The sequence below is a fragment of the Gymnodraco acuticeps genome, unplaced genomic scaffold (genome assembly GCF_902827175.1).
Source record: "Gymnodraco acuticeps unplaced genomic scaffold, fGymAcu1.1, whole genome shotgun sequence".
Lineage (NCBI taxonomy): Eukaryota > Metazoa > Chordata > Actinopteri > Perciformes > Bathydraconidae > Gymnodraco > Gymnodraco acuticeps.
The window spans coordinates 2,275,187-2,298,729 of NW_022992206.1; the positions used below are offsets into that span (position 1 = coordinate 2,275,187).

The following is a 23,543-nucleotide window of genomic DNA, read 5'->3' on the forward strand; positions in this document are numbered from 1 at the left end:
AAGCAAACACAATCAATACTGCTGCAGCCTCAGTCTTTAGTGCTGTCGGCTGAAGGATGGACTGTGACCTCAGATAAAACTGATTATGCAACATAGTTACAGGCCACTCTTCCCCTACCATTAGTGCTGCTCCTCATTCAAAACAAGGACTCTGAGGCTAATGCCCAACTGCAGCTCTTTGTGCTCGGATTGACTCAGTGTTGATGCGTAGTCAGGGGAACATGGTGAACTATGCTTACTGGGCCTATTCAAAAGTAGATGCAGATACTAGTGATCAATCATTGCACTCTGGTACATAAAACAGGCACTATGTTTTGGACATCTGCCACCATGTCTCCAGTTTGTTTGCTCTCCAGGACAATAATCAGTACATTTTTAAGAAGGCACCCTTTTTAAAGTGTTAAGTGCAGTATACTATTAGATAGATGCTGAATTTGTGACAGATCTGTGTGTTGACAGAGTCACATGTATAGCAATAAACTGGTCATGATGACGAGGTCTTCTTTAGCCTTAACTGGCGTGGTTTATTTTCATATGTGCATCGCACCACTTGACCTGCTCTCCATGAGAGCTAGAGAGAGAGAGATAGAAGGGGAGGGAACAATCCCTTATACCTGACGTCAGCTACAATAGCTGCGCCTCCTTACGCCTATAGCGCCCTCTTACTGTGGAACAGTTATAATGCAGTTACATGCAGACATATTAATACTTACACTTAACACTCCCACTTATGAATGACATGTATACTGTACAACTTTTCCAAGAAAAATAACAGTTCAAAACATCAAAAGAACATGGCAGTCAATATTACATAATAGGCAATATTTTACACACCGAACATGACCCCTGCACATTTTTTCAATTTCAGTTTGGAGACAGGCTTGGTCATAGCGTCTGCAACCATGTCATCTGTAGGACAGTAAACCAGTGTCATCTTTTCTTCTCTGATGACAGATCTAATGAAGTGATATTTTATATCCACATGTTTACACCTCTGTCGGCACACAGGGTTTCTGACAAGTGCAATGGTTCCCTGGTTGTCTTCATAAACAACAGTTTTCTTATATACATAGGTATCCATTCCTTCGAGTAGTTGTTCCAGATAAATACATTCCTGTATTGTCAAGGCTAGAGCCATATATTCGGCTTCACAAGTTGAGAGTGCCACTGTGGGCTGTTTCTTTGTTTTCCATGAAACCAGTGAGCTGTCTGTACCCATACTCACACAATACCCTGTGGTACTTCTCCTGTCTGTGGCGTCTGCCGCCCAATCTGCGTCACTATAGGCTTGAAGCCCTAAGCCCTCGCTGCTCTTCCTGAAACAAAGCTGTTTATCTGCTGTACCTTTAAGATAACGGAAAACATGTTTTGCTGTAATCCAGTGCTCTTCGGTGGGATCAGCAAAATGCTGTGATAACTTACTCACTACAAAACATAGGTCAGGGCGAGTACATGTTGTCAAATAAATGAGGCTGCCTACAGCTTCTCTATACATTTTTACATCCGTCAATTTTTGTGCATCCTCATTGTAGTCTAGCTTTTGATCACATGGTGTTTCCCTAGTTCTACACTCCTGCATGTCAAAACGATTCAGGATCTTTTCCACATATCTCTTCTGGGATATTTTTACACAACTGGCAGACTGTTCGAAGTCCATGCCTAGAAAATGTTTTAACCTGCCCAGGTTCTTCATCTTGAATCTGGTGGAGAGCATACCTTTCACCTGCTCTAAGTTTCTAGTGTTGTCTGCTGCGATGATCAAATCATCCACCCAAATCACAATTATCACTTTTCCTGACTCTTTTGACTCCTTTGTGTAAACACATGGGTCTACTGGGTTCTGTATGAAGTGGTCTTCAATTAGACATGTATGAAGCATCTCGTTCCAATTTTGCCCAGACTGTTTCAGGCCGTAAAGGGATTTTTCTAGCTTGAACACTAGCTTCTCTCCTTTCTTCTCGTAACCTTCAGGTTGTTCCATATATATGTCCCTATCAATGGGTGCGTGCAGGTAGGCTGTCTTCACATCCATCTGGTGTAAAATCAAGTCGTCGTCGGCTGCCTTCTGCATAACTACCCGTACACTGGTCAGATTAGCTGTAGGGGAGAATGTCTCACCGTATATTCCTTCCCTCTGACTGTAGCCTTTAGCTACAAACCTGGCCTTGTACCTGTCGTGCCCTTCAATACCCTCCTTGATTGAGTACACCCACTTGCCTCCCACTGTCTGTCTACCCTTGGGTAACTTTGTTAGAGTAAAAGTATGATTGTCTTCCAGAGACCTCATCTCCTCATCCATCGCTCTCTCCCATTTTCCTGACTCAGGGGATATCATGGCCTCTTTAAAGGTCTGAGGTACACCACTCACTACTCTGTAGCAGTAATCTATGCTGGTAAGTGTACTGTCATCCTCGTCACTTTCTCTCTGGGCATAGTCTTTCAGATACTTTGGGGGTTTATGTTCCCGGGGGGGATATCTCCCACTGCATGAGGCATGTGACGTCACCCTAGGGTGCTTCTCGCCATCATCCTCCGGTGGCTGTTGACCGTCTGTCTGCATGTCTGTGCTCAGTACACTAGGCTGTGGCGTCTCTCTTTTCTCACACCCTACTCTGGAGTCCAGCTCTGGCTCCTGTGTCTCGTTCTCACATGTTGTCTTTGTGACAAACTTTACTAACCTGTGCTTTTGCACTTTCCCCTTACCGGGATAATAGACTAGAAAAGCGGGGCTGCCCTTGTCATGCCCTACAAAAAGTCCTTTCTCACACCTGGACTCGAGTTTTCCTCTGTCCTGTTGGTAAGCATAACACACGGACCCAAACGTGTGCATCCTGGCTAGATCACACCTTTTTCCTATCAGTGCTGTATATGGGGTGGTGCCCGTGTGCTTGTTAAAACACCGATTTCTGGTGTAAGCTGCTTCTTGGACCGCATAATGCCATAGACTCTTAGGTAAGTTACCGTCTATTAGCTTACACCTAGCCATTTCGAAAAGAGTGCGCCCTTCCCTCTCAGCTATCCCGTTCTGGTGCGGGGAGTAAGGACAGGACGTCTCGTGTCTGATCTTGTTCCTTCTCAGCAGTGACTGAACTCTCTATTTGTAAACTCTGTTCCGTTGTCGGACCTCAGGCATTTTACGCTGCCATACGGAGCTACATCTGCAAGGAATTTCTCTGTGGCCTGAAGTGCGTCACTCTTTGCTTTGAGAAAGTAAACAAACACTGCCCCTGTATACATATCTGTGAAAGACTGCATATATTTAAAGCCACCTATGGACTCATTATTTACTGGACCGGCTAGATCTGTGTTAACTAGCTCAAGTGGTGTCTTTACTTTTTCTGTGGGACCTCTGTTCCTTGTTTGAGTGAACTTTCCCTTTATACACACATCACATTCTTTGTTAGGTCTATGCTTTTCACCGTTAATGTGCATGCCTACTGTTACCGCCTGCAGCTTCAGTATATCCTCGTAATTACAATAACCCATGATCTCATGCCATGTCTGAATATCATGACTGGCATTACACACATCATTTTCATTACATTCTGTTTGTAGATAATACATTCTCTTGTACACCTCAATGTTAAATCTCGTACCGTCAGGCTCCACAAGAACATTGTTACCTTCATTGAAGAACACCGTGGCACCATTTGCAGTAGCAGATTTTACGGAAAATAGTTCTTGGGGGAACGAGGGTATGTAGAGGGCGTTCTTCAACGTCACTGTACACCGGCGCCCCTCACTGTCTATGAGGCATACCTGTGCGTCTCCTCTCCCGTGCGCCAACCCGAAAGTGCGCTTCCCGTCTGCCAGCTCCATGCTGTGTCTCTCCGGCTCGAAGGTGCTGTCAAAGTTCTTGAATCGGTTCCTGTCGTTGATAATGTGGGACGACGCACCCGTGTCCACGATCAGTCCCTTCCTTTGGGCCTGCTGCTGCTGCGCTGACCGGCTGGCGTATGCTGTCTGCGCCCCGAAGGTGAAGTCCTCTCTTCCCGCTGCTCTCCGGGCGTCGTCTCGACTCGCCTCACGTCCACCGCTGCCGCCATCTTGTCCACAGCCGCCATCTTGCACGCGCGCGTACCGAGCGCTCTGTTCGCGCTTCTTTCTACACACTGTCTGCGTGTCCCGAAGTTTTACAGAAACTACACCAAACAGTTTTTGTGCAATAGACCTATCACTAAACCACGCCCCAAATAGAATTTGTCCAATAATATCACAGCGAAAATCCCTCCTAGCAGAAAACTCGGACATCACCAGAAAAGCCATTTGTGGGGCGCATCAAACCAAAACCAGACGTCTGTGATCGAAACCACTGTGAAGAGTTCAGTTTCTATGTTTATTATCTAGCTAATATCTGATGGTGAAACGCTGTGCGTGGGGTATCTGTAATTCGGACACCAGGTACCCTGAAAGACTGGATGGAGGAGTATATTTCGTACCTTTTCCGAAGCCCAAAAAAAAACTCGACAAATGCAAGCTGTGGATTATGCTGTGTCGTCGACCACATACACAACTGAATGTGAAGACAATTACCAAGGACACTTATGTTTGCTCAAAGGTAAGGTCAATTCATAAAGACATAATATTTGACCGCATGTATTAGAAACGTAGACCAAACTATTAGTTTGCTAACGATTGACTTTGACTGCCAACTAGCTAGCGTATATCCAGCCCAGCTAGCTAACGTTAGCTGCCAACTTGTTAGCCAGCTAACTAGCTACAGTGTTATCAACATCAACGTTTGCTGTCTGACTTTTCGTCCTCGCTAGTTAGCTGGTGTTTTTAGCTAACTTTTGCTAACTGTCTTTTCACCTCAAAGCACTTCAGAGATGGGAAGCCAACTCTGGAATATCCAGATCCCATCCGGGCTCTCCTGTGTGCTGCTCCGAAAAGACACAGACCCTCACCCAAAAAAAGGTAACGTTAGTCAGCCAGGTGCATAACAGTGAAAATGATGACCAACAAGGACAGTTATAGTTATAGATTTAATGTAGTGACCACCACTGCTAACATTGACTTGAACTCCCACCGCGGCCATTGTCAACAGTCATTCACGGGCGGCTTTGTTTGTCCGAGTTTTCAAAGGGGGCGTGGCTTAGCGATAGGTCTATTATCCTTTCGGTGACCCTTTTCTCCACATCGCCAACACGCCATCTCCGTCGGGGGTCCGGCCTTTTTCTTTGGCGCTGCCCGGGCCTTCATTACCCTTTCTCCCGCCTCCTCGGCGACCGGGTCTGAGTCTTCTGAGGCCTGGAAGTTCTGCAACTTGGCCTTGAACTCCCCCAGCGACATGTCCGCTGAACCGTGCGTCACCAACAGTGTGAACGGTTTATACATCTCCGGTAGTCCCCTCATAACCATCGCCATCATTAGTCCATCGCTCGGTGCTTCTCCTGCACTTTTGAGCGCCGTGATGATCTGCTCCGCCCTGATGACGTATTCAGTCACAGTCTCTGTGTTAGCTTTATTCAGCGCGGTCAATGTTATATACAGGGATACAATCCGGGGCCTACCTCTGCCGAAGTAGTGTTCTCTTAACACTTTTAGACTCTCTCGGCCTTTGTCCTTTGTGTCCCGGAATATCAGCCCCAAGCTTGTGTTGTCTAGGAGTGGTGCTAGTTCGCAGTATGCGTCGGCGTTCAGCTTAGTATCCAGGGCTCGCGCGGCCTCCGTTATTTCTCCCGTGAGGCCCGTCAAAATGGTCTTTTTCAGCCCCACTCCGTGCATACAGCACAACATCCGCTCTTCCCAGAGCTCGTATTCTTCTGCCCTTCCGTCAAACGTGGGCCACTTGCTTCTGCCTCTGGTCGCCATCTTTTGATTGTAGCTTAGCTGCCCGTTAGCTTTGCTTTAGCGTCCCGCGGTTTTCCCGCCGCTAAACTAGCCTAAACTTTTCAGCTAACTAGCTATCGTTATTTCGCTCTTCCGTGATCTGGGCCCATAACCTGTTGACAGAGTCACATGTATAGCAATAAACTGGTCATGACGACGAGGTCTTCTTTAGCCTTAACTGGCGTGGTTTCTTTTCATATGTGCATTGCACCACTTGACCTGCTCTCCATGAGATCTAGAGAGAGAGAGATAGAAGGGGAGGGAACAATCCCTTATACCTGATACCTGACGTCAGCTACAATAGCTGCGCCTCCTTACGCCTATAGCGCCCTCTTACTGTGGAACTGTTATAGTGCAGTTACATGCAGACATATTAATACTTACACTTAACACTGTGGATTACATTAAATGTGTAGTTTTACTTTATTTATTATCCACCGAGTGGACGTATAGAAAGGTAAAATGTAAAACTACAAATAATAATACTCAAGTAGGCTACCTCAAAGTTTTACATATGTAGGCTACTTGAGCATGTAATATGGTGACCCTTGTGTCATTTATTAAAACATCCGCAGTTGGTGTTTATTAGAAAGTGAGCCACTCACTGAAGTTTACCAGTCATTCGAAAATCAATTACTCAACAATCTGAGAGATAATGTTCCTTTTGGGGTCTTTTCAGAATAATTAAGAGGTTTTTTTAGCTTTGATTAAATGATTCATAGTCTTTTTTGATGTGTTAAAGTAAATCTTTTTGAGTTCCCTTTATTATTGTGCCAATGAATAATCTACTAGGCTACATATGGTAGCATATCTGTCTAAATATGTCCTTGGCTGACTTTCACATAAACATCTGCTAATCTTTGTGAATAAAGCTGCTAAACATATTTCTTGTAGTTGATATTTTTGGATGTGTGTGATGTGTTCACGGCTGGCAGCACATTCCAGTGTGAAGCCCTGCCTTCTGAGATGAGTTATCAGCCGGATTACAGGCTGCACGCAGCCAACGAGGGCTTTATTCTGTTTGAATGAGGAAAACATCGTGTCTGCCTGCCCGAAAGCTGTCACATGGGGCCGAGGAGGGGTAGAAAAAAAATCGCTTCCTGAAATGATCCTCACCGCTGGATGTGCATGTTATTTTCTCTCAAACGTAACATCGCATCGCGTTTAATTTCCTGTCCGGAGCTGTTTTGGTGTCGGTGCCGATGATGATCAGTAAGGTAAAAAACGCCATGTCCAGCCTGGTGGGAGGCATGATGCCGCACGGACACCACCACCACAACCATCACCCAGGTGGCGGGCACCCCGGCGGACCGGACAGCTTGCCGCCGCGCTTCCCCTACGGCCGACCAGATTTCTTGGACCTCACCCCGGAGCTCCTGCAATACTCCACGGAGCACGCTTCACGGCCGGTGCTCACGTTAAAGAGAGACAGCAGGCTTCCCTGGAGGTTGGGATACGCAGAGTGAGTAGCGTTCATTGACGAGATGTCCCTAAAAAAGACATTCACCAAATATTAGGCTTATGTTTATTACCCCTGAGTGTCAGGCCAGGCCCGTGTTGCTGCAGCCTCAGCAGCTGTAAGAGCACTGCAGCAGCCAGATGATGGCCAATATGGCCTTTTGCTGTTGTACAGTTTCCAGCTCAGAGTTCCTATTTGCAGCAGTGTGTAATTAGTGAAAACGCTCCCTATCTTACAGTGTCGTTTGTGAACAAGGATATTTGACTACAGGCTTCTCCTCAAGGCGAGTTAAAGACTTGTGCTAGACTGTCAGAGGGCACAAAAGTGAAAGCAGGAAATGTCTACCTGCTCATACTAACAAGTCTGTATGTGCATTCTCTTACATTCACGTCCTGTGTGATGCTTCCACTTTCCAAAAATCCTCTGAGAGCTCCATTTTTTCAATCGTTTGCCTGTGTGTATTCACAAAGAGCCCCTGAGCTTGTGGTCTTATAATGTCAGTTGTTTTTAACTTAGTCTAGGTCTCCAATGACCATTCACATTTTTTCATTTAATACTCCAGGATGTTTCATAATTTGTCTAAAAAAAAAAGGTATTTTAGTGACCATTCACTTTTATTCATGAATGTACAGAAAGTAACGCTTTACTGCAGGTGTGTTTACACTCCTTTACACCTCCAGTGCTCACACAGTTAGAAACAGATTAGCACCATTTCATTCACACTGTGGTCAGGATCTGCTGTTGGGGCGATTCCAGCTGAGGTAAAGCACTTTCACATATTCCACTCTCCCAAAGGAGGAGGGAGGAGGAGATGTGAAGGGCTGAATAGCTCCAGTCCTACAGTAATGTGGGCTATACCCCCTGCCTGCCTCGATTTGGGAAAGAAAATGATGATTCATGCAGAGAGTCTCAAGGGGATGGGGACGAGAAGTGACGTCACATATGGGTCTCTAGCTGACTAAGAAAGGTCAAATAAGGTAGCCATAATGCATAAAGGGAGCTCAGTGTGTACGTCATCATTTATTGTCTGCATTCTAAAAAGTTGCCGAAAAAACTGTAATCAAAGCGTTAGCAGTGCTGTTTACTACTCAACCTAATCAGCTGATCTGATCATGTGTCAGCTGTCAGTGTAAAAATCTAGAAAAACAAGACCCATCAGCATTAAAGCAACACAAAGTGAGCGGACAAAAACGAACATAAAAGTAATCACACAGCAATGTGACTGAAAAGATACGTAATTGACAAGAATTACCACAGCATTAATGCCAAATTACTGCTGTAATCAGGTTGTAAAGATTGTACACTTGGATGAATGTACGGCAGTGTTTATTGAGTGGTCGATTGAGTGAGTGATTTATTTACTCACAAGGTTTATACGGCCTTGATAACACTATTCTGATTCACCAAAAGGTGTCGAATGAAGTGCGATGTGCATGGGCTGATAAAAACGGGGATGATTAAAATGTGCAGCCTCACCCAAATCTCACTAATATTCTTTACAAAGCTAGATTTATCTATTGGAGCATCTATCAGCGTCATCGCATTTGTCTGGTGCTGTAATGAGTGGGAACAACAACAAAAAGTGGAGTTGGATGCCGTCCAGTTGGACTTTGTGCAACTTCTCCACTTTGGTATCACTTCATTAGTGTTATTATCGTGGCATTGAGGATTTATTGGTCTTGTTGTTGTGTTTGTCTGCACAGTTTTCTGGTTTGTTTTCACTAATCCAGATGTATCTTGTATGGTAGTTAAAGCTTTAAGCATTGTTGTTGACTCACAGGCTCAAATTTACGAGAGCCCCACACAGGTTCTGGATGCTCATAATAACGAGTCTAATTGATGCTCTAATGCCACTGTATAACATTGTGTCAGCATTAACAAGTGAGTGCACTTACGGTAAGCCGCTGAAAGTGCTTTTGTCAAATGGCTATTTAATACAATTGAATATGGAGTCAGGCTTTTAGGCGCAGCACTAAGATAGTATAAAAGAATGTGAGGATGCAGAGACTCAGTTTGGAAATCTATACATGGATGTCATCTGTTATTCAAGCCCAGACATGTGTGGGGACACATTTTAATAACTCATACTATAATATCTTCCATGAGTTCATATATTATTCATAATCATTAGTATCTATAATATAATAACTATTTGGGATCCTTTAATGTATAATGTATGAATAAACAGAAGTTAGACGTAAAAGTACAGGACAAATCATTCAAAGCCCTTTCCTGACGTCAATAAACAGATATAAGAAATGGATGACTTTTTAACATAATTATTTCATGGAGAAAAACTTTGCACACGTTGTAGTTGCAATAGGTTTTAATTGCAGTATCTACATTATGCTCTAAGCTATTTTCAAGTTACTACAGAAGCTGTGATTACTGTAATAGGAATTGTATTTCAGCATTGCACTATGTGCCTCACAAACATGACGAGCAACCTCCTCCCCATGAAAAGGAATTCAGACTATCACTCCTTCTTACATGCTACGTGAGAAGACATCGCACAGGCCTGCAGTGTTTGTTTAGCTGCTCACCTCCACCTAATACAACATAGCTTAGCAGCCACCAGCGATTCATCTTTTAAAACATTCACATTTCCCAAATCCTCTCAAACTTTCCAGTCTATTACCCTTAAATGTGTCTGTCGATTAAATAGATGCATACCACAGGACAGACTCCTCAAACCAGTACAGAGTTCTTGTTTTTTTGTATCCATTTTAACTACTAGTTATTCAAAAAGCATCATGACACATAAAACCACACATCAGAACAGCCAATAATTCAAAAAGTAAAAAAATGTTATGGAAACAATCAACTACCCAAATCTAAAAGGATTATTCTATAGGTGTAATCATTCAGATGAACCATTGGTTTGCGTCTGACTGAACCACAAAACTTCATCAGCGTGTATTGAGTTGCAGGGGTTGATAAGACATGAGGTGAATTGCAACATTTTCTAACCACAGCCGTTCTTTTTGCTACAGAATCTGGCTTATTTTCCTGAGAGAAGATGTCTAAAAACACCACAGACATTTTCATCACATTTATGACGAGAAAAGGCCCGTCTGCTGCAATCATAGATTTCACTGGAACTCTCAACTTCCTCTTTTGAGCTTTCCTTGCCTAATATAAAAAATTACCAAAGTTGTTTCATGTCACAAGTTATTGAAACATATGACCGAAACAGAGATATGCTAAAGAGTTATGTCACAATTTAGAAATGCTTGAGCTTCTGATTTTGAATCACATCCTCCCACGCCACAGACATGGTGTTCAATTATAGCTCATTGAGCGCATGTGACTGCTTTCAAAACAGAGAATACAGCTGATTCTTTGCTGTGGTGGAGGTGAAACTTCATTACACTGCAAACATGTAGACAGAAGGCATTTACTTTCATGTTCAACCTAGTCTTTTCTTAAAGGGGCCCTATTAAGCCTATTTTCAGCTTCATTTTTGTATTTTGTGCCAAAAATAAATAAAAGTGCTTTATTTTTCTCAAACTGCCTGTGCTCTTTTCACCCTCTGTCTGAAACCAGTCTGCTCTGATTGGTTAGCTGGCTGAGTCTGTTGTGATTAGTCAACCGCTTAGAGATGTCCTGCACCTTAGCTTAATGTATTGGAGGCCTAGCCAATAGAAGCGCGAGTGTTACACAGTGATGTCACTGTCGCAAGTAAACAAAGGACTTCAATTCCACAAATTTGACATTTAGTTCGATAATATAAACTTAATTTATACAAAATATCCATCCATCTTCTCCCGCTTATCCGTGGTCGGGTCGCGGGGGTAGCAGTTCCAGCAGAGAGCCCCAAACTTTATTTTCCCTGGCCACATCAACCAGCTCTGACTGGGGGATCCCAAGGCGCTCCCAGGCCAGCGAAGAGATATAATCCCTCCACCTGGTCCTAGGTCTACCCCTTGGTCTCTTCCCAGCTGGACGTGCCTGGAATACCTCCCTAGGGAGGCGTCCAGTTGGCATCCTCACTAGGTGCCCGAACTACCTCAACTGGCTCCTTTCGACGCGAAGGAGGAGCGGTTCAACTCCGAGTCCCTCCCGGATGACCGAACTTCTCACCTTATCCCTAAGGGAGACACCAGCCACTTGTATCCGCGATCTCGTTCTTTCGGTCATGACCCATCCTTCATGACCATAGGTGAGGGTAGGAACGAAAATGGCCCGGTAGACAGAGAGCTTTGCCTTCTGGCTCAGCTCCCTTTTCGTCACAACGGTGCGGTAAAGCGACTGCAGTACCGCTCCCGCTGCTCCGATTCTCCGGCCCATCTCACGCTCCTGAAAGACAGCAGCAGGTGAAAGTAAACTCGACCCTCTCTGACACACAGGTCATAAGCACAGGGGCACCCACTAGAGACTCAGACATTTCTATTTATAAACTTGAGATTGAAGAGGTCGTGAAGTGGTGTGAGGCGCACAACCTGGTGTGTATTATCTCGATGCCCAAGACAAATTTCTCCTAAGGGAGACAATAAAGCTCTATCTTATCTTATCTTATCTCCATTGTTCCCTCACTCGAGAACAAGACCCCGAGATACTTGAACACAAAATATGTTTACCCTAAATGCCACAATGTCAGACCATTTTATAGAAGAGTCACTTTATAGGACACAACTTTATAAATGGTATTGTGTTTGCCTTTTGTTTGCTAGCTCAACTTACTCCTAGACTCTAATGGTGGATGCATCCAATAACAGCCAATAAAAAAACATAATCTTTATTTCGTGCCAACTTGTGGCCTTGGCAGAGAGTTAAGACGACGAGCAGGGGACTTTAAATTATTCTCTGTCATTAGTCCATTAGTACAGGACACTTAGGAGCCTGTCTCCTGCTTTCAACTGATTAGACAGTGAAAGGGCTTTTTATAATCCAGATTTGGGAAGCAGTTGCATTCTTTACCTCATTTCTGCTGAGCTGATATCAGAGCTTTGGGCCAAACAGCGACCATTTTCCACAGTGATTTTAATCAGCTCGGCGGTTCAGAAAGTGAGAGGTCAGAGGTCTTATTTGGATGAGATTTTTACTCCAGATTTCCTTCGTCTCTTTTGCGTGACTGTCCAGTTTTTCCTCTTCCGCTGTCACTGCTTGTCCCTCATATTTACCCTCTTTCTCTTTTCCCTTCCTTTTAAAGATCCTAGAACTGGTGATGAAGTACTAATCCTTTCTCTCAGAGTCTTAATGACAATACTTGAATTACTGGAATGGCTCGATAGGCATTATGCCATATTATCCAGCTAATGTGGCTTTTATCTATAATTGAAAATGACAATGTTATGTAATATGCCAGCATGAGGTCCAAACTGCAGCCTTTCCAAGTCTGCCTAATGTGCAGCTTAAAGGTCCAAGCCAGCAGATGTGTGTTTGTTTAACTCCAGTCAGTACAGATTGCAAACACTACAGCTAACCATTTTGAAAAACATGCTGTTGTGGTTTAGATGTGTGTGTGTGTCTTCCCAGGCAGACATTTCCGTTTACTTAAAAAACGAATGAAAAGGAAAAACTGAGATTATTAATAGTGCTATGAATAAATGGTGCAAAGAGATTATCATTGTGTATATTAACATATAGCCATAACATAATCTCCTTAATCCGTATAGGAAAACACAAGTCAAGCTTTATTAAAAGCCTGATTATTGTTTTCAATAATGTACTGGAATAATTTAATAATGTTCTGTTGAAAAATACATCCAGAAATCTAAAAAAGTGTATAATGCACTAACATTTTTTTACATTGAGATAGTTTGAGCATACATTGTTATGAAATACTATTTCTCATAGAGCTACGTAGATTTTCTGCAGCTTCACCACTATTGTTGTGTTCCGCATTGGTCCCGCTGGTGAACACTGCTGCAGTCCATACCAGGCTAGATGATGCTGCCAGAATATGCATTACTCTGAAGCTATTATCCTTTGCAGGAATCAGCTCATAATAAAAACACTTAATCCCTCCTGCAAATTCCCTCTGGGACATGACGGCATCCTGTCCCGCATTTTTTCCCTGTCTTCCACTCTCTCCATAATTTTGGCTGCAATTATAATTTCATGTGGTTAGAGGTAGAAAACACTATAAATCATCTGACTCACTTTGCTCTCTCTCCATCAGGGTGATCAATGCGGGGAAGAGCATGCTGAACGAGGACCAGGGCTGTTGTGAGAAGCTGTTTGTGAAGAAGCCGAGCGGCAAAAACCGCAACTCCTCCCTGCTGGAGGACAACGGGGTGAGCGAAGAGACAATCTCCTTCACATCAGAACAGGAGTGTGAGATGAACTGTCTGGCAGCTCCAATCAACAATAATAAAAACAGTAGTGCATTGAAATCATATTAGCATGATTGTTGTTATCTGATAGACACCAGTGGTGCATTTTGTATCATTTTGGTATTGAAGTCCTTTTTCACTTATTATACCACTCATCCAAATGTCTGACGCTCAACGGCCAAAGACTTAAATCTGTAGTTGGTTGGGACCAAAATCAAAGCTAAAAATGGACAATCAACATGATTCTAAATCAATGATAATGAAGCAACATATCTGCAGGATGTATAAATAGGCAACTGATTGCTTACATCTTAAAAATATTAACTGAAAAGATCTCTATATGTTGTCACTGCTCACAAGTGTCCAAAACATTGGTTGTTGCGGGTTTAAAGTGCAAGATCAAGCTGAACATTGACGTATTTTGTTAAGCACACAATCCAGATAGTGATTCCTTTTCTTGACATAATTAAACTAGTGATAAAAGATGTTTTAGATGTACTATCAGTGTTTCCCCTAGGATGGAGTCATAGCAGCGGTGCTAAGGCACGCGGGCCCAGCTAAGTGTGAGCGTGGAGCGTGTGGAATTGTTTTAGTGTGTGTGCGTGCGAAGTGCGCCCCGCCTATATGTTTCTGGAGCCTCATCCCAATACCCCTCCTCGACTCCTCTCTTCCCCTCCTCCGAGACTTGACCCGGAAATCGATCAAGACACACCATTTTGAATGACGTCCCAATAGCTGAAATGCACACGGAGGAGTCGAGGAGGGGTGAGGGAGGAGGGGTGCGGGAGGAGAGGTGCGGGAGGAGACGAAAGGGAGGATACACGCGAGCAGACTATGCGGAAGTGTTTTCATTACTCGCGTATAAAAGCCCCGCCCCTCACCTTCACAGCTGGTCGATTTCAACAGGAAAACCGACAACTGGAAGATGAGTGGAAAAGCGTCACATAAATGTATAAGTGCTCACAGCTCCGTGGGAATTATTATGTGCAATTCATTTCTAGAAGGCTTTCACATTACTATAATTATATTTTTATTTAAATGTAGGCTACATTTTACACCAAAACGGAACACAAAAGCAGGACCAACCATCATTGAATTCCTTGACTAACAAGAGAAAGATTCATTCATTTAAATAAATATTTAACCAGAAATGGGCCGGTTCTAAAGGGTTCTTCAGTTAAGCCCGATGAGAGGGGATACAGCTGTGCACATGTCATCATTAACAGACGTTGTTTAAGAGGGACGTTTGAGTGAACGAGGACATCCCAATTAATACCTGAGGACTACTCTGTCCTAGCGTCACCTCCTTGTGTCCCTCGCTCGCATCTTACGGAGGCGGAGCTAAGATGCAAGGAAGGGACGCGAGTGAGGGAAAGGAGGAGTCGAGGAGGGGTATTGGGATGAGGCTTATGTGTCTGCCAGCACAAGAAAGGCTCTTGAGGCCTAGTACGTACAGTGGCAATGTCTCAAGATTTAGCAAAATACACGTTTATTGAACATACAGTGACACAAATAGTGTTACAAATAGTTGCCGCGAGAGCTAGGGGGCGCCACTTATTATTATTTTAATAACATTTTTTTTAAATGCGCTGTCGCTATTTGTATATAGGGGAAACACTGACTATGCCTCTACGCAAACACAGACACACCACAACCAACACACAGACATTCCCTTTAGTTGTACATTAATTACATCATCCCTTGCTGCACCCCTCCCCATGTGGGTGTAGCATTAGAGCAGTTAGCAGGTGTCTTGTTGCTGTTCATCTGTTAGTCAGTCACTCACGCCAACTCTGCTTGTAAACATGCCAGCAAACACAAAGATGGTAACGCCCATCATTACTCATTGCATCCTGTTAGATCAGTTCATTAGAGTCTCTGCATCACTTGTGTTGATCATTTAAAGAAACATCACAGAACCCTTGTAGCTCAATATTACTTCAACTTTATGGGTTTTGCACATTTGTGTTCCATATTTTATTTTGCCATATTCATCATAGAAGTTTTGTTTTGCCAGCTTTCCTATAATATTTAATCTAGAGTTGTTGCAACTCTGGTTTAGTGACACCTGAAATGAACTAATCCTATTGCTTAGCATTAAAACATATCAAAAGAATGTTACCATCATATTGATAGGGTCTTTACTTTTTCTATATTTCATTTGTATCACTACATCTATTCTTTACAACATAGACTTTATACATTTGTATGTGTTCTTCCAGGATGGTACAGGAATCCCTATGCACTACTTCGGCGTTTTTGATGGACATGCAGGTTCTGGAGCCGCTATCATGGCCTCCAAGCTTCTTCACCGCCTCATCAGAGACCGTTTGGGAGAAATCTGCCACCTGCTGGAGAATCCCACCAGTGCACCTCCTATCTGCCTGGCCAAGAACGGCAGCCCGTACCAGGCGGACTCAAAGAAGGGGGCGGCGCAGGATACAGAAGACCCCGATGCTGTCACCGACTCGTCAGTACGCTTTCACATGGAGAAGGTTGTCAGCTTGGAGAGTCTGGTGATGGGAGTCATAGAGACCGCCTTCTCACAGATGGTGAGCAGATGTTTCACTAACAAACTATGTGAGAAAACAAGACATCATAGCTGCTAGAGGTATTTATGAACATTTTATATTTTGAAGAACAACAGTACTGTTTTTTAGAAGATGAAATTATCCTCCACTTTGATCAGGATTTAAAGGGGCCCTTTTATGCTTTTGGGGGTTTTCCCTAGTGTGTTGTATAGGTCTTTGTGCATGCATATGGTCTACATCACTATTTAACACTTGCACTTCTATTGGCTAGCGCTTCAACACATTGTACGTGTTGCTAAAGGGCAGGACACCTCTAAGAGGTTGACCAATCACAATAGAGCCGGCCAGCTAACCAATCAGAGCAGACTGGGCTCTGGTTTCAGACAGAGGGTGAAAAGAGGTGCTGCAGCACAGGCAGTATGAGAAAAATAAAGAGCTTTTGGAACATTAAAGCATGGAGACATGTCCCAGTAGAGGCACAGAATACAAATATGATTAACATCTCAAGAACTTTGAATTAATAACCATAAAATTGGGAAAGACATGTTGCTAAAACGCTAAACTAAGAAGGATAACATGGTAAACCATAACCATCGTCATTCTGAGCATCTCAGAATTGATCATGCAGCCTCACAGAGCTGCAAGCATTGCTGCAGATTCAAACTTTTTAAACCTTTAGCTCTTCTTGTTTTTGGATAACTACAGAACACTTGAGGATTGCATTTGGGCAAATAGGCCAAATCTCCTCTGTCTCATCCAGTCTTACTCTCCTCTGATGCACCCGCTGTCTTGTGTAGATGATAGTAATAACCCACAGTACAGGTAATGTATTCCTCAAAGCCTCCTTGTTTCTCTCCATCAGCAGGGCTGTTTAGTTAGGATGAATATTCATGAATAATGAGCTATTCAGGGTGATGAGGCAAAGTGGGCTCTTAAACCACAGAGGTTTTCGTGGCCTTTTCTTTTCACTTAGATTTTCTCTTTGTATTTCAGGATGACCTAATTGAAAAGGAAAAAGCATCATATGCCATCTCTGGTGGGTGTTGTGCCTTAGCTGCCATTAATTTAATGGGGAAGCTCTACGTAGCCAATGCTGGAGATAGCAGGTGAGACAACTGATAAAACTTCTACGGCAGACTGCAGGAAATAAACTGTACATCTCTTTAGCTCTCCACTGTACAGTGTGTGGAACTTTATGTGGAAAATGTCCTCAGTCATAGCTTCTTGTGCCCCCTGGTGTTCACTTTCTGTTCCTGCAGCTTCTCCTACAAACACTAACCAAACTACTCATATAACATCATAAGTATAAAACAATTAAAGAAATGTAAATGTTATACTGTGTGATCCATCTCAATTGTGTCTCCCCCTTCCCCTTTGTCTGTAGGGCCATAATCATACGAAATAATGAGGTTATTCCCATGACAAATGAATTCACACCTGAGTCAGAGAGACAGCGGCTACAGTATCTGGTAAACTTCTGTTTTGTATTTTTCCATTTCTACAATTATTTAACCAACAGAAACATACAATAACTGCCTGGATTTTGTTTTTAAAAAAGGGTTAACTGATCTTATAAGTGCATGGAAAGCTGTAAAAGTAATGAATATCAAGTCAAATGAGGTTTTGCAAACAGTAATGTTGAGCATGATAAGCAGACAACATGAAGACGAGGGAGGAAATCCAGTACAGTGCTGAAATAATCTGACGTGCATCGGTAGGCTGTTATGAGTCACAGAGTGGGTGGATGATGTTTGCTGCTAAAGAAAACAGATCTGCTTTGTGCCTAACAATGCAGTATACTGCAGGTCTTCTTCAAGTAAAGCATATTTTCTGCAGTTTATTCAACCTTGCCCAACTGTGTGTGTCACTCCAGGGCTTCCTGAGGCCAGAGCTCCTGGGTAATGAGTTCACTCACATTGAGTTCCCGCGTAGGATCCAGCACAGTGAGCTGGGCAAAAAGATGCTCTACAGAGACCACACCATGACTGGCTGGTAATCCTGGAGATCCTTTCTAATCACATGTCTCACAGTTAATCACTTTTCATGAACTCTGTATCAGGCGTCCTATAGTTGTTTAACCTTTTAGAGTTTGGAGTGTTCAGAATGCTCCAAACTTTATTCACCCAATAAAGTAAATACATTATATAAATCAATCATAAGCAGCAGCTTTTTTTGTTTTTATTGATGAATCAATTTGTATATCCATTCGTACAAATCCCAGAGCTCAAATTGACCCAAAATGAACCACAAATAATTAGTTTGATTTGAAGTTTCAATGTTATAATGATAAGCAAAACACACAAAAACAACAAGCTATCTTTAACAAACGTGTTATTTGTATTTGATTTTAAAAAGAATAATAAAACAATGAATTACTTATCATAATTGTTGCTGAATAATGTGTTTCAGTTACCTACATCTGAGATCTGTTGGTTGTTTTGTTGCAGGGCCTATAAGACGATAGTTGAAGATGATCTGAAATTCCCCCTGATTTATGGAGAGGGTAAAAAGGTAAGAAACAAGTAAAACCCCATGAATACACAGATTCTCCACAGAGAATACATTTTGACTACAATTTTGACTATTTATTATTGTCTGACAGTCTATAAACCCCTATAAGTGGATTTTCCTAGAACTGATTCACAACCAGAACATTAACCTACATTACTGTGTGTGTGTGTGTGTGTGTGTGTGTGTGTGTGTGTGTGTGTGTGTGTGTGTGTGTGTGTGTGTGTGTGTGTGTGTGTGTGTGTGTGTGTGTGTGTGTGTGTGTGTGTGTGTGTGTGTGTGTGTGTGTGTGTGTGTGTGTGTGTGTGTGTCAGGCACGTGTCATGGCCACAATCGGAGTGACCCGTGGGCTGGGAGATCATGAGCTGAAGGTTTACAACTCCAACATTTACATCAAGCCCTTCCTGTCCTGCGTCCCTGAGGTGAGTGTAAGGACTCAGAAGCAGCTTTGGTTATCAGCGATGTCGGGGGAGTCGCCTCTGCATCGCTGCTTCAGCCACCTGAGAGCCTTTATGATCCATTTGAGCAGCTTTTGGGCCCTGGGCTTTGCTTTGTCAGCCGTTCAAAGCTGTGACTCATAATGTGCTTTTGCTGCCATACTGCAGACTCAACTATGAGGCAAGAAACAGATTAGTTTAGTGGGGCAATACCTTTTTCCAGTTTTATTTAAAAGATGTTTCACATAGAACAGAGAAAACAATCATCAACAAAGCATGGGAACCCAGTGGTCTTTTAACCTGCATGGCATTTATGTCCATATTGTAACGTAAATATCGTCTCTACCTTATTCTTTACGCAAAAAGAAAACGTTTTTCTTTACAACCATGCTCATACATTTTGTATTCTTAGTCCGTGAAGTTATTTGTTAAACCAGTTCCTACTTCTGTCATGACACAAGATACAATTTCCCAAAAACTGAAATAAGTTCTCGTACTGGGAAGCTTGTGTCTGTGGAAAAACTTCTCAACACAGGTTTAATCTCATATGCAGTTCATGTTTAATCCCTGATACAGTTCTTACATTTTTCTGATTATGTGAACCAACCAAACACTCTGGAGCCCTCCAGTAAATACAATACATAATAATCCCTGACATGCTAATATCTAAATATATCTTGGTTTTCATGAACTCGTTTATTTCTCCATTAGATACAAATTACAATATGCACGGGCTATAATACAGTAGGCAGTTGAATCTAGTTGTAGAATAGTTACTAGTGCACTTATTATACTTTTTTTTGGCAGTACCTTGCTTCTCAGCACATGATTTCTTATTTTTGTTTCATGAAGTTAAAAATATTCTCCACCTCTCATTTCTGTTTCAAGCACTTCTCAGCTCACCATAACAGGAATATTATCAGGCACCAATTTCTTGAACTGATCCAAATGTTTCATTTAATTTTGTTTTATGTCACTCAAAAAAATGGTATGAACTGGAGCAGCTTTAATTCTGTAGTGGAGCTTGTTCCCTTTCATGCCAGCATACATTTGTATTATTATTTATTGTTAAAATGTTATATTATGCAGCTGCATGTTTCCAAAAAAGGTCTTACCATCTGATCTGAGTGGAATTTCTTGTTCTTTGTTTTAATTTGTAATGTGTGCTATTTTTTAAAGCACTTTGAGCTGCACCTGCTTAATGAAAATTGCTATATAAATAAATCTTTGTTATTATTTGCTAATCTTCCAGTACTGTACACAAACAAATATGTTATTTATTCAAAACTGTTCATCCATAATATTTTTTCCGTCACAGGTGAAGGTTTATAATATGGATGAAAACAAACACGGCCCAAACGACGTCTTAGTCATGGGCACAGATGGATTGTGGGACGTCACCACGGACAGGGAAGTGGCAGATGCTGTGTCAGCCTACTTATCCTGCTGTGACCCCTCTGATCCCATGAGGTATGATAAATAATCCTTACATAATCCTTTACATTAGGCTTTTGTTCTGCCTATATATTCTATCATGTGCCGTGTGAACGTAAATCTACATGAAAGCCCCAGTCTCATAAATCCTGTAAAGTAGTACTCAGTATGTCCACTAGGTGGTGACAAACACACAGGTTTCATGCCAAATTCGGCTTTTAGTGATTGTATAATATGCAGAATATATAGTATATAAGGTATAGATTTGGCTTGCTAACACTTCCTTTTAACTGTATAACTACTTTGTAAAACAAGTATTTTCTCTATTTAACACTTAATCTTAGCTTATTCTTTATTATTGCTTGCCTTTGTTACCTGCTATGTCACTTTTTCTGTAGCGCTGTACATTTTCTACTGCTGGACTTATAAGGGAATTCTGATTCTGAATCGGATTCTGATAAGATGATTTAAGTACATTTTTGAGAATGTGTCAGTGTACAGTATTTTTTACAATTTGTACTTTGCCTATGAAGACACAAATATTATATTGAGGAGGGAAGGTAGTTGACAGCTACACAAACAACATTGTATCAGTTACATGATACTAAGTAATAAACCTTTATTAATAGTTGATATACTGCATATTAATACAAATAGTGATGTCTTGATCAGTGTCACAATGGACAAGTTAAACACATATATAGTCAACCCGTATATATGTGTGTATATAGGTTGACCATCTAAAGTGTCACCCTTCAGATTAATTATGTATCACTTTCTTAGTGGCCACTGTACAAAAGTTAATGTTATGTTATCTGACGCCTTCAATAGGAGATAGAAGAAACGCCTTTCAGCATGACACTGCAGTCCTAAAGCTCAAGGTCCTCAAACATACACAGACCGGCTTTGTGAACTGTATATTCCTTGCTGGGTAGCTGCAAACTGATGTTAGGCTCTCTGAATGCTATTCATAAAGCTTATATCTGCTAAAGCAACAACAAAAGATTTACTTGGTTGAAAAGGAGTCTATATTTAGTGAAGGAATAAAGAAAAAAACTCAGGTTGAATATGAGTCTGTATTTAGAGTGTGTGTGTTTGTTCTTGTCCTAAATTACAGTGTTTTTCACAGCAGTAATGACTGTTTTCCTGCGCTCTGTGTGGCACAGGTACACCCTGGCAGCCCAGGACCTGTTGATGAGGTCTCGAGGCGTCCTGAAGGAGCGCGGCTGGCGGCTTCCCAACGAAAGACTGGGCTCAGGCGATGACATCACTGTGTTCGTCATCCCACTGGCTGGGCCGGGGACAGAGACATGACACTGTGTTGAAGCCACCGCTATAACAGGGACGGCGCTTTAGGGTCCTTCCCACAGTCCCTCCAAACTCCCTCAACCCTGGACCTGATGGCGTGTCATTTGGGAAGACTTGGGTCAAAGCACCTTCATCATCCCAGACGACCCACTTCAACCCAACCCAGGATCCCATATAGTTTCATGTGACAAAAAGATTTCCAGTGACATCATAAGAGAAGTCACGCTCTTCCTCCCAGACCTGCTGTTTGTGATGGTTGCCAGTGAGAATTAAACCCATGTTGTGTTTTTGTTTCCTGTTTATGTTTGAGACTGGACCGCTACTCAATCCTTTTAATGGATTGTTCATTTTCATGTCATGCCGTGAATGGCCCTTTTGTAAAAAAAAAAGAACAAAAAAAGGCTCCCGCAGTTTCACAATCATATATTTTAAAGGGTGTTGCAGTAGACCAGATTGCAGTAAAGAATGTGAGGAAACCAAAGAGATGCTGTTGTGGCATATGGATGGTAATCTGTCAAAAGAAAAAAACAAAAAAGAAGATAAACAAAAAAATATCATTAGATTCATGTCTGTACAGTACATACAATAAGCATGTAGGGAGTAACAAAAAAAGGAATGGACCTTTTTTAGCTCTGGACTCAATCAGTTGAGTCTGCGTTGTTTTACTTCCTGTGTTAACGATGAATGAATGACGACACCTTAGGCACTTAGAGACGGTTACACATGCTCTGTGGTTAGCCTTTGATTTGTAATATCTATTCATTGAATGTGCTCATACATTTGTTTTATTTTTGACTTTGCAATAAAGTGTTGCACTTGTGTTATGTAAACAAATATATATGAGAAAGGATCATATTGTTTGATTTAACTACGTTTTAATTTTTCATCCTTAAGAGGAGTCAGCAATCTGTTCTCTGTAAATGTCTTGGTATAGTAAGATGTGATAAATGTCACACATATGCCTTATTTAGAGATTTTATTTTTCTTCAAATGCACTAAATTTGATCCTTGTAGAAGTGTCAAGGAACATCATAGGCCCTTAGATGTACCGTATACCTCTTTTGTACCATTTTTATTATGTCATGTTGTTATTTAGATTATCCTTATATTTTTGAAAACAACTTTGGCTATAAGTCGTATGGCCGTATCAGATGTTTTATTTTTATGTTTCTATCCATTAACTATTTGTTTAGAGAGATGATGTGCCCTAGGTAGAGGGATAATATGTACCAGCTTAAAAAATAAAATCAGATTTTTCCCATTTGCTTTGAACTTGTTTATTTGTTCCCATATGTGACTCAAATGGAAATAAACCTGTAATGTGACAAACCCATGAGTCACAATAGTTCAGAGAGCCTGTCACTGATAATTACAGTTTGACTAAGAAGAAAGTTCACTTACTGAATATTCAATTTTTCCTATTCGGAATTGTTAAACAGTCAAATATTTACTGTTTTTTTTGTAAAGAAGAACCTCAGCTGGTATATAGTGCCCTTTTTTGCTGCACTGCAGACTGTAGCAGGCTAGACTCCTAAAGTAGGTTACAGTATTTCCCTTGCGGAGTAGAAGCATAAAGTAGAGTACAAATACTGCAAAATGTTGCTTAACTACAATACTTGAGTAGATGTATTCAAATAATGTCAACAGTATCTTTATCTTTCAAGATGAAACAATATTTAAAAAAAACACAATATAGACCCTAACTTAGAGGCACTATTGTGCTGAATAACAAATAATATTTGACACAAAGACACAC

General features: G+C 41.9%; 1 protein-coding gene across 1 annotated transcript; it reads left to right on the forward strand.

Moving 5' to 3' along the window:
* Positions 1–6,776: 6,776 nt before the first annotated feature.
* On the forward strand, positions 6,777–23,052 carry ppm1j (protein phosphatase, Mg2+/Mn2+ dependent, 1J). The gene is made up of 10 exons (XM_034205818.1): positions 6,777–7,294; positions 13,416–13,530; positions 15,792–16,121; positions 17,094–17,206; positions 17,485–17,569; positions 17,974–18,092; positions 18,548–18,611; positions 18,923–19,030; positions 20,364–20,515; positions 21,646–23,052. The coding sequence occupies exons 1-10, from the start codon at positions 7,035–7,037 to the stop codon at positions 21,791–21,793; spliced, it is 1,494 nt and encodes a 497-aa protein (XP_034061709.1). The 5' UTR covers positions 6,777–7,034; the 3' UTR covers positions 21,794–23,052.
* Positions 23,053–23,543: the final 491 nt, after the last annotated feature.

Bases quoted from the DNA above. Each gene is read 5' to 3' on its own strand.
- ppm1j (XM_034205818.1), top strand. From the start codon at position 7,035: ATGATGATCAGTAAGGTAAAAAACGCCATGTCCAGCCTGGTGGGAGGC. The intron at 17,570-17,973 runs GTAAACTTCTGT...GTGTCACTCCAG, and splicing joins GACAGCGGCTACAGTATCTG to GGCTTCCTGAGGCCAGAGCT. The intron at 18,612-18,922 runs GTAAGAAACAAG...TGTGTGTGTCAG, and splicing joins TTTATGGAGAGGGTAAAAAG to GCACGTGTCATGGCCACAAT.